The sequence below is a fragment of the Perca fluviatilis genome, unplaced genomic scaffold (genome assembly GCF_010015445.1).
Source record: "Perca fluviatilis unplaced genomic scaffold, GENO_Pfluv_1.0 PFLUV_unplaced_scaf_110, whole genome shotgun sequence".
Classification (NCBI taxonomy): Eukaryota; Metazoa; Chordata; class Actinopteri; order Perciformes; family Percidae; genus Perca; species Perca fluviatilis.
The window spans coordinates 5,001-15,989 of NW_024375515.1; the positions used below are offsets into that span (position 1 = coordinate 5,001).

At 46.0% G+C, this 10,989-nt stretch overlaps 1 protein-coding gene across 3 annotated transcripts in view; it reads right to left on the reverse strand.

Annotated features, from left to right (window-relative positions):
- Positions 1-10,759, reverse strand: part of LOC120555034 (nuclear factor of activated T cells 2 interacting protein) — a 14,422-nt gene extending 3,663 nt beyond the window's left edge. For all 3 annotated transcript variants that reach the window (XM_039793837.1, XM_039793835.1, XM_039793836.1), the window contains exons 1-2: positions 10,636-10,759; positions 8,997-9,267 (exon numbers count right to left, since the gene is read on the reverse strand). In XM_039793837.1, coding sequence (XP_039649771.1) covers positions 8,997-9,267; positions 10,636-10,703 — 339 coding nt within the window. In that variant the 5' untranslated portion in view covers positions 10,704-10,759. The remainder of the gene's footprint in view (positions 1-8,996; positions 9,268-10,635) is intronic.
- Between the last annotated feature and the right edge of the window lie 230 nt (positions 10,760-10,989).

The window sequence follows — 10,989 nt, forward strand, 5'->3', positions numbered from 1 at the left end:
AGACTAGTCCATACACACCCTTCTCACTGTAACCCCCAGAGTTAGACTAGTCCATACACACCCTTCAGTACCCCCAGAGTTAGACTAGTCCATACAGACCCTTCTCACTGTAACCCCCAGAGTTAGACTAGTCCATACACACCCTTCTCACTGTAACCCCGCATTAGACTAGTCCATACACACTTCCTTCAGTAACCCCCCAGAGTTAGACTAGTCCATACACACCCTTCTCACAGTAACCCCCAGAGTTAGACTAGTCCATACAGACCCTTCTCACAGTATACCCCAGAGTTAGACTAGTCCATACACACCCTTCTCACTGTAACCCCCAGAGTTAGACTAGTCCATACACACCCTTCAGTACCCCCAGAGTTAGACTAGTCCATACAGACCCTTCTCACTGTAACCCCCAGAGTTAGACTAGTCCATACACACCCTTCTCACTGTAACCCCCAGAGTTAGACTAGTCCATACACACCCTTCAGTAACCCCCAGAGTTAGACTAGTCCATACAGACCCTTCTCACAGTAACCCCCAGAGTTAGACTAGTCCATACAGACCTTCTCACAGTAACCCCCAGAGTTAGACTAGTCCATACACACCCTTCTCACAGTAACCCCCAGAGTTAGACTAATCTCCATACACCCTTCTCACAGTAACCCCCAGAGTTAGACTAGTCCATACACACCCTTCTCACAGTAACCCCCAGAGTTAGACTAGTCCATACACACCCTTCTCACAGTAACCCCCAGAGTTAGACTAGTCCATACACACCCTTCTCACAGTAACCCCCCAGAGTTAGACTAGTCCATACATACCCTTCTCACAGTAACCCCCAGAGTTAGACTTGTCATACACACCATTCTCACAGTAACCCCCAGAGTTAGACTAGTCCATACATACCCTTCTCACAGTACCCCCAGAGTTAGACTAGTCCATACAGACCCTTCTCACAGTACCCCCAGAGTTAGACTAGTCCATACAGACCCTTCTCACAGTACCCCCAGAGTTAGACTAGTCCATACAGACCCTTCTCACAGTACCCCCAGAGTTAGACTAGTCCATACATACCCTTCTCACTGTAACCCCCAGGGTTAGACTAGTCCATACACACCCTTCTCACTGTAACCCCCAGAGTTAGACTAGTCCATACAGACCCTTCTCACAGTAACCCCCAAGTTAGACTAGTCCATACACACCCTTCTCACAGTAACCCCCGGGTTAGACTAGTCCATACACACCCTTCTCACTGTAACCCCCAGAGTTAGACTAGTCCATACAGACCCTTCTCACAGTAACCCCCAGAGTTAGACTAGTCCATACACACCCTTCTCACAGTAACCCCCAGAGTTAGACTAGTCCATACAGACCCTTCTCACAGTAACCCCCAGAGTTAGACTAGTCCATACAGACCCTTCTCACAGTAACCCCCAGAGTTAGACTAGTCCATACAGACCCTTCTCACAGTAACCCCCAGAGTTAGACTAGTCCGTACACACACCCTTCTCACAGTAACCCCCAGAGTTAGACTAGTCCATACAGACCCTTCTCACTGTAACCCCCAGAGTTAGACTAGTCCATACAGACCCTTCAGTAACCCCCAGAGTTAGACTAGTCCATACACACCCTTCTCACAGTAACCCCCAGAGTTAGACTAGTCCATACACACCCTTCAGTAACCCCCAGAGTTAGACTAGTCCATACACACCCTTCTCACAGTACCTTAGAGTTAGACTAGTCCATACACACCTTTATTAACCCCCAGAGTTAGACTAGTCCATACACACCCTTCAGTAACCCCCAAGAGTTAGACTAGTCCATACATACCCTTCTCACAGTAACCCCCAGAGTTAGACTAGTCCATACATACCCTTCTCACAGTAACCCCCAGAGTTAGACTAGTCCATACACACCCTTCTCACTGTAACCCCCAGAGTTAGACTAGTCCATACATACCCTTCTCACAGTACCCCCCAGAGTTAGACTAGTCCATACAGACCCTTCTCACAGTAACCCCCAGAGTTAGACTAGTCCATACATAACCCTTCTCACAGTAACCCCCAAGGTTAGACTAGTCCATACATACCCTTCTCACAGTAACCCCAAGAGTTAGACTAGTCCATACAGACCCTTCTCCCAGTAACCCCAGAGTTAGAAGTCCATACAGACCCTTCTCACAGTACCCCCCAGAGTTAGACTAGTCCATACATACCCTTCTCACAGTAACCTCCAGAGTTAGACTAGTCCATACATACCCTTCAGTTACCCCCAGAGTTAGACTAGTCCATACACACCCTTCTCACAGTAACCCCCAGAGTTAGACTAGTCCATACATACCCTTCAGTTACCCCCAGAGTTAGACTAGTCCATACACACCCTTCTCACAGTAACCCCCAGAGTTAGACTAGTCCATACATACCCTTCAGTTACCCCCAGAGTTAGACTAGTCCATACACACCCTTCTCACAGTAACCCCCAGAGTTAGACTAGTCCATACATACCCTTCAGTTACCCCCAGAGTTAGACTAGTCCATACAACCCTTCTCACAGTAACCCCCAGAGTTAGACTAGTCCATACATACCCTTCAGTTACCCCCAGAGTTAGACTAGTCCATACAGACCCTTCTCACAGTAACCCCCAGAGTTAGACTAGTCCATACATACCCTTCAGTTACCCCCAGAGTTAGACTAGTCCATACATACCCTTCTCACAGTAACCCCCAGAGTTAGACTAGTCCATACAGACCCTTCTCACAGTAACCCCCAGAGTTAGACTAGTCCATACATACCCTTCAGTTACCCCCAGAGTTAGACTAGTCCATACATACCCTTCAGTTACCCCCAGAGTTAGACTAGTCCATACATACCCTTCTCACAGTAACCTCCAGAGTTAGACTAGTCCATACAGACCCTTCTCACAGTAACCCCCAGAGTTAGACTAGTCCATACATACCCTTCAGTTACCCCCAGAGTTAGACTAGTCCATACATACCCTTCTCACAGTAACCCCCAGAGTAGTCTACAACTTTAGAACCCAGTTAGACTAGTCCATACACACCCTTCTCACAGTAACCCCCAGAGTTAGACTAGTCCATACACACCCCTTCTCACAGTAACCCCCAGAGTTAGACTAGTCCATACACACCCTTTTTACAGTAACCCCCAGAGTTAGACTAGTCCATACACACCCTTCTCACAGTAACCCCCAGAGTTAGACTAGTCCATACAAAACCTTCTCCAGTAACCCCCAGAGTTAGACTAGTCCATACACCCCTTCTCACAGTAACCCCCAGAGTTAGACTAGTCCATACAGACCCTTCTCACAGTAACCCCAAAAGTTAGACTAGTCCATACACCCCCTTCAGTAACCCCCAGAGTTAGACTAGTCCATACACACCCTTCTCACAGTAACCCCCAGAGTTAGACTAGTCCATACACACCCTTCTCACAGTAACCCCCAGAGTTAGACTAGTCCATACATACCCTTCTCACAGTAACCCCCAGAGTTAGACTAGTCCATACACACCCTTCTCACAGTAACCCCCAGAGTTAGACTAGTCCATACACACCCTTCTCACAGTAACCCCCAGAGTTAGACTAGTCCATACACACCCTTCTCACAGTAACCCCCAGAGTTAGACTAGTCCATACATACCCTTCTCACAGTACCCCCCAGAGTTAGACTAGTCCATACATACCCTTCTCACTGTAACCCCCAGAGTTAGACTAGTCCATACATACCCTTCTCACTGTAACCCCCAGAGTTAGACTAGTCCATACAGACCCTTCTCACTGTAACCCCCAGAGTTAGACTAGTCCATACATACCCTTCTCACTGTAACCCCCAGAGTTAGACTAGTCCCTACACACCCTTCTCACAGTAACCCCCAGAGTTAGACTAGTCCATACACACCCTTCTCACAGTAACCCCCAGAGTTAGACTAGTCCATACATACCCTTCAGTTACCCCCAGAGTTAGACTAGTCCATACATACCCTTCTCACAGTAACCTCCAGAGTTAGACTAGTCCATACAGACCCTTCTCACAGTAACCCCCAGAGTTAGACTAGTCCATACAGACCCTTCTCACAGTAACCCCAAGAGTTAGACTAGTCCATACACACCCTTCTCACAGTAACCCCAGAGTTAGACTAGTCCATACAGACCCTTCTCACAGTAACCCCCAGAGTTAGACTAGTCCATACACACCCTTCAGTAACCCCCAGAGTTAGACTAGTCCATACACACCCTTCTCACAGTAACCCCCAGAGTTAGACTAGTCCATACAGACCCTTCTCACAGTAACCCCCAGAGTTAGACTAGTCCATACACACCCTTCAGTAACCCCCAGAGTTAGACTAGTCCATACACACCCTTCTCACAGTAACCCCCAGAGTTAGACTAGTCCATACACACCCTTCTCACAGTAACCCCCAGAGTTAGACTAGTCCATACAGACCCTTCTCACAGTACCCCCCAGAGTTAGACTAGTCCATACATACCCTTCTCACAGTAACCCCAGAGTTAGACTAGTCCATAGAGACCCTTCTCACAGTAACCCCAGAGTTAGACTAGTCCATACATACCCTTCTCACAGTAACCCCCAGAGTTAGACTAGTCCATACAGACCCTTCTCACAGTAACCCCCAGAGTTAGACTAGTCCATACATACCCTTCTCACTGTAACCCCCAGAGTTAGACTAGTCCATACATACCCTTCTCACTGTAACCCCCAGAGTTAGACTAGTCCATACAGACCCTTCTCACTGTAACCCCCAGAGTTAGACTAGTCCATACAGACCCTTCTCACAGTAACCCCCAGAGTTAGACTAGTCCATACATACCCTTCTCACTGTAACCCCCAGAGTTAGACTAGTCCATACATACCCTTCTCACTGTAACCCCCAGAGTTAGACTAGTCCATACAGACCCTTCTCACTGTAACCCCCAGAGTTAGACTAGTCCATACAGACCCTTCTCACTGTACCCCCAAAAGTTAGACTAGTCCCTACACACCCTTCTCACAGTAACCCCCGAGTTAGACTAGTCCATACACACCTTCTCACAGTAACCCCCAGAGTTAGACTAGTCCATACAGACCCTTCTCACATTAACCCCCAGAGTTAGACTAGTCCATACAGACCCTTCTCACAGTTACCCCCAGAGTTAGACTAGTCCATACAGACCCTTCTCACAGTACCCCCAGAGTTAGACTAGTCCATACATACCCTTCTCACAGTAACCCCCCAGAGTTAGACTAGTCCATACACACCCTTCTCACAGTAACCCCCAGAGTTAGACTAGTCCATACAGACCCTTCTCACAGTACCCCCCAGAGTTAGACTAGTCCATACAGACCCTTCTCACAGTTACCCCCAGAGTTAGACTAGTCCATACAGACCCTTCTCACAGTAACCCCCAGAGTTAGACTAGTCCATACACACCCTTCTCACAGTAACCCCCAGAGTTAGACTAGTCCATACAGACCCTTCTCACAGTAACCCCCAGAGTTAGACTAGTCCATACATACCCTTCAATTACCCCCAGAGTTAGACTAGTCCATACATACCCTTCTCACAGTAACCCCCAGAGTTAGACTAGTCCATAAAGACCCTTCTCCCAGTAACCCCCAGAGTTAGACTAGTCCATACAGACCCTTCAGTACCCCCAGAGTTAGACTAGTCCATACAGACCCTTCTCACAGTTACCCCCAAAAGTTAGACTAGTCCATACACACCCTTCTCACAGTTACCCCCAGAGTTAGACTAGTCCATACAGACCCTTCTCACAGTAACCCCCAAGTTAGACTAGTCCATACAGACCCTTCAGTACCCCCAGAGTTAGACTAGTCCATACATACCCTTCTCACAGTAACCCCCAGAGTTAGACTAGTCCATACATACCCTTCTCACAGTAACCCCCAGAGTTAGACTAGTCCATAAAGACCCTTCTCCCAGTAACCCCCAGAGTTAGACTAGTCCATACAGACCCTTCAGTAACCCCCAGAGTTAGACTAGTCCATACAGACCCTTCTCACAGTTACCCCCAGAGTTAGACTAGTCCATACACACCCTTCTCACAGTTACCCCCAGAGTTAGACTAGTCCATACATACCCTTCTCACAGTAACCCCCAGAGTTAGACTAGTCCATACAGACCCTTCAGTAACCCCCAGAGTTAGACTAGTCCATACATACCCTTCTCACAGTAACCCCCAGAGTTAGACTAGTCCATACAGACCCTTCTCACAGTAACCCCCAGAGTTAGACTAGTCCATACATACCCTTCTCACAGTAACCCCCAGAGTTAGACTAGTCCATACATACCCTTCTCACAGTTACCCCCAGAGTTAGACTAGTCCATACACACCCTTCTCACAGTAACCCCCAGAGTTAGACTAGTCCATACACACCCTTCTCATCTCTGTGCGTGCTGTAATGCTGTCTGACGGCTCCAGCATTAGCTTAGCCTAGCACAGATCCTGCAGGTAACTGGTTCCAACTAGCCTACTGCTCCCAATTTTGACAAAAGTGACAAAATAACACCAACATGTTCCTATTTCCATGTTGTGATTGGTAGAGTCACAAAGTGTACAAAAAACAACATAACATGAGACACAGCCATCTTCTAACTGTAAACAAACCGGGAACTATATTCTCAGACAGGCTTGCTGCGAGCATATCACTCCGCCCAAGTACTATATTCTTCCACCGACGTGAATATATTTTTTGTTTACGGTTGTATTAAAGATTCTCATGTTACGTTATTTTGCTACACTCTGTGACTCTACAAATGAGAAACAAGAACATGTGATATTTTTTATCACTTATTGGGAGCAGTAGGATTACTGGAACCAGTCACCTGCAGGACTTGTGGGGAGACGCTGTTGGAGCTGTTCAACAGCATTACATCAGGCCTGGCGATGAAGGGTATGGAGTAGTGAATGACTACTTAACTGAGAGTGTATTTAAGGTGTGGACTAGTCTAACTCTGGGGGGTACAGTGAATAAGATAAAGTCCCTATTAGTCCATACAGACCCTTCTCATCTCCGTAGGACGCAGCCACCGCTAGCCTAGCTTAGCACAGATCCTGGAGGTTACCGGCTCCATCTAGCCTAGCCTCTCATTCCCCCTGCTCTGGTGTTCCCCCTCTCATTCCCCCTGCTCTGGTGTTTCCCCTCTCATTCCCTCTGCTCTGGCGTTTCCCCTCTCATTCCCCCTGCTCTGGTGTTTCCCCCTCTCATTCCCCCTGCTCTGGTGTTTCCCCCTCTCATTCCCCCTGCTCTGGTGTTTCCCCTCTCATTCCCTCTGCTCTGGTGTTTCCCCCTCTCATTCCCCCTGCTCTGGTGTTTCCCCCTCTCATTCCCCCTGCTCTGGCGTTTTCCCCTCTCATTCCCCCTGCTCTGGTGTGTCCGAGCCCCTAAACCGGAGACATTTGGAAACCCTTCTGACCCGTTTTGGTTGGTAATCTGCGGCGTTGTGTTTCAAACGGAGACGTTTGGCAACGCCGACACTGACGCCAACGTTTCTCCGTCCTGATTGGCTCTCATCGGTCACGATGCTCGTTCTCTGAGACTTAAAGCTACTAACGTTAGCATGCTAACTACCAGCAGGGGGCGGAGTCTCTACACTGCCTCCTGTTGATGCCCAGTGTACCAGGATGATGAGGAGATATGAGGTTTTGGGCGTGTTAGTTTAAACAGAGATCAGCTCTTCTACTGGAGATAAAAACACTTGTGTGCACCGAGAACACTTCTGGCTCAAAACTCAAACACTTAAAAACCAAAACGTAGCGCTGGAGATGTAGCCTAAAGGCTCTTATGTACTAGCCGCAGCCCAGCTGGCGCGTGCATACGTGACGTCATGGGATCGCCGTGACTGTTTATACCGCCGCTGGTGGTCGTGACACTAGTTGCAGTCTTCTCCTGAACACAGGGGGCGCTAATGAGGAAAGGCTACCGACGCTGCTCTTTCTACGGACTAGAAGAAGAAGAAGAAGGTAAACACAGAGCCTGTCTATGGAGAGCCTGTTCACTCCCTATCTCACTCCCTATTAGCCCCATTGTACCAACCCGGAATTTTCCCGAGAGTGGAAGTTCTCCCCTTATTAGACCATTACCATTATTACCATTATCTCTGGTAAACAACGGCAGAACTGGCAGCAGCGTTGACGTCAATGCTGCGATCTGATTGGATGATCTACTTGGTGGGATCGAGCCTTTCATTCACCATAACAGAACCCATCTTAACCAGGAAGTTTACCAGAGAGACCTGCAGTCACTGAGTCCTGGCAGCACGCTGTCGGCCAACTCGTTCAGGCTTCCTGTTTCCTCTTTGTCGCGCGCCGCTGAAAAAAACCTTTGTTCGCGCGCCATAAATTGGGCGCGCTGGCCGGATATTACATAATTTTGACGTCACGATGGCCACCTTGGATGCGTCTAGTATATAAGAGCCTTAAATAATGGTGGAATATTGGTGTGCATGTCTATGTACTCGCTGTCTACTACTGCATGTATCTGGACAGTGTTTTTTAGAGCGTGGTCTCAGCGTACAGTACAGGCCAAAAGTTTGGACACACCTTTTCATTCAATGCGTTTCCTTTTTATTTTCATGACTATTTACATTGTAGATTCTCACTGAAGGCATCAAAACTATGAATGAACACATATGGAATTATGTACTTAACAAAAAAGTGTGAAATAACTGAAAACATGTCTTATATTTTAGATTCCTCAAAGTAGCCACCCTTTGCTTTTTTATTAATAAGGGAAAAACTTCCACTAATGAACCCTGACAAAGCACACCTGTGAAGGTAAAACCATTTCAGGTGACTACCTCATGAAGCTCATTGAGAGAACACCAAGGGTTTGCAGAGTTATCAAAAAAAAGCAAAGGGTGGCTACTTTGAAGAATCTAAAATATAAGACATGTTTTCAGTTATTTCACACTTTTTGTTAAGTACATAATTCAATATGTGTTCATTCTTTTTTTTTTTCCCTGAACCTGGATCTTGTGGACGTCTGTTCTGCAGCGGATCTTGAGGGGAATCTCCCGGACCAACGAGCTGTACGGAGAATCCTGGAGCCCCGAATCGGAGCTCACGATCACGACGTCGTCGTCGTTAAGGTTCAAGACGCTGTCGTCGTTAGAGCTCACGATGAGAACGTCGTCGTTGCAGCGTCTGGAGCTTCTGGAGCTTCTGGAGCTTCGGTCCTGAGGTTCGGGAGACAGGAGGTAGTTCACCGCCCGGAGCTTCCGGTCTATCTCGCTGAGAACGACAAACACACACAATAGCTAAGTTTCCATCCACTGGTCAATCAAATTATCTGAAGTTCGGTAAAAAAACTCATGCGAATAAAGCCGATTTAATTAAAACCTGTTGCGTAATGACGCGGTTTTGGGATTAAATTGGTATATGGAATTGATTTGATTGATTTTCCCCCTTATTAATAAAAAAGCAAAGGGTGGCTACTTTGAAGAATCTAAAATATAAGACATGTTTTCAGTTATTTCACACTTTTTTGTTAAGAACATAATTCCATATGTGTTCATTCATAGTTTTGATGCCTTCAGTGAGAATCTACAATGTAAATAGTCATGAAAATAAAAAGGAAACACATTGAATGAGAAGGTGTGTCCAAACTTTTGGCCTGTACTGTATCTGTCTATATGGTTCATTCAGAATATCCATATTTATTATTATATTATTATATTATATTAAAAAGTGGGAGGCACATATACAAACTGTTGTAATTCCTACACCGTTCACCTGATTTGGATGTAAATACCCTCAAATTAAAGCTGAAAGTCTGCAGTTAAAGCACATCTTGTTCGTTTCATTTAAAATCCATTGTGGTGGTGTATAGAGCCAAAAAGATTAGAATTTTGTCGATGTCCCAATATTTATGGACCTGACTGTATATTATTCTTACTACTAGTATAATGTCATTGCTACTACATTGCACATATCTGTACATGTTGTTCATACATTGTTAATATTACATAGCCATATTTATTCTGCTCTTATAACACTGCACTATATTTCTTGTCCTGACTATGCTCCTCCTGCCTAATACTTGTATATCACATTGCACTTTTCTGCATTTTTGCAATTCTGGTTAAACGCTAGGGATCGACTGATATGGATTTTTTAGTGCCGATGCCAATTATTTTCCATCAGCCTTAGCCGATGACCGATACGGCTGCCGATTTTCTTGAGCCGATATTGCTTTTGCTCCCCCAATTTACATCATAAAAATGTCAAACCTGGATATGTTTTTGGAATCTGCTCTGCCATTTCTTTAAAAATAATATCTAAAAACACATATCAGGATCACTTCTGCAATCATCTTACATTCATATCACCCCAATTATGGATGGGTGCAGCGTCTCCTGCAACAGAGAGCTGCCTGTATGGACGCCTGTCTGGAAATAATGCCGCGTATCGGCCGATGCCGATACAAGAGAAATCACAAATATCAGCCCGATATATCGTCAGGCCGATAAAATCGGTCTATCACTATTAGTGCATTTTGCTGTCTTTGTACTTATACTCTGCACAATGAAAATAAAGTTGAATCTAATCTAATCTACGTATTCGGTACAAACTGCAGCTGAGCGAAGGATCCAGACTCACCTGATCTTCTTTTGGGCCTGTTTGGACTGTTTCTGGACCGGACTCTGGGGCGGAGACGGGCAGCGCATGGCTGCTCTGAAACAAAGGTGAGGAAACTAATTCATGTTAAACTAATCTTAAAGGTTTAACTGATTTATAACTGCTTATTATTATAACACTCCTGAAAGAAGGAGCACGTGAGTGAAAAAATCAGCTGGAGAAGATCTGAGCAGAATGATGTGAATTCATCCTCCTGGTGTCCTCAGGTCAAATCTGACCCATTTTCAAAAAGTTTCTATATCAGAAATCTGGGTTTCTTTCAACCAATTATTAAAACAAAAATAACGTGGACGGTTCCTTACATCTGTTCTTCAC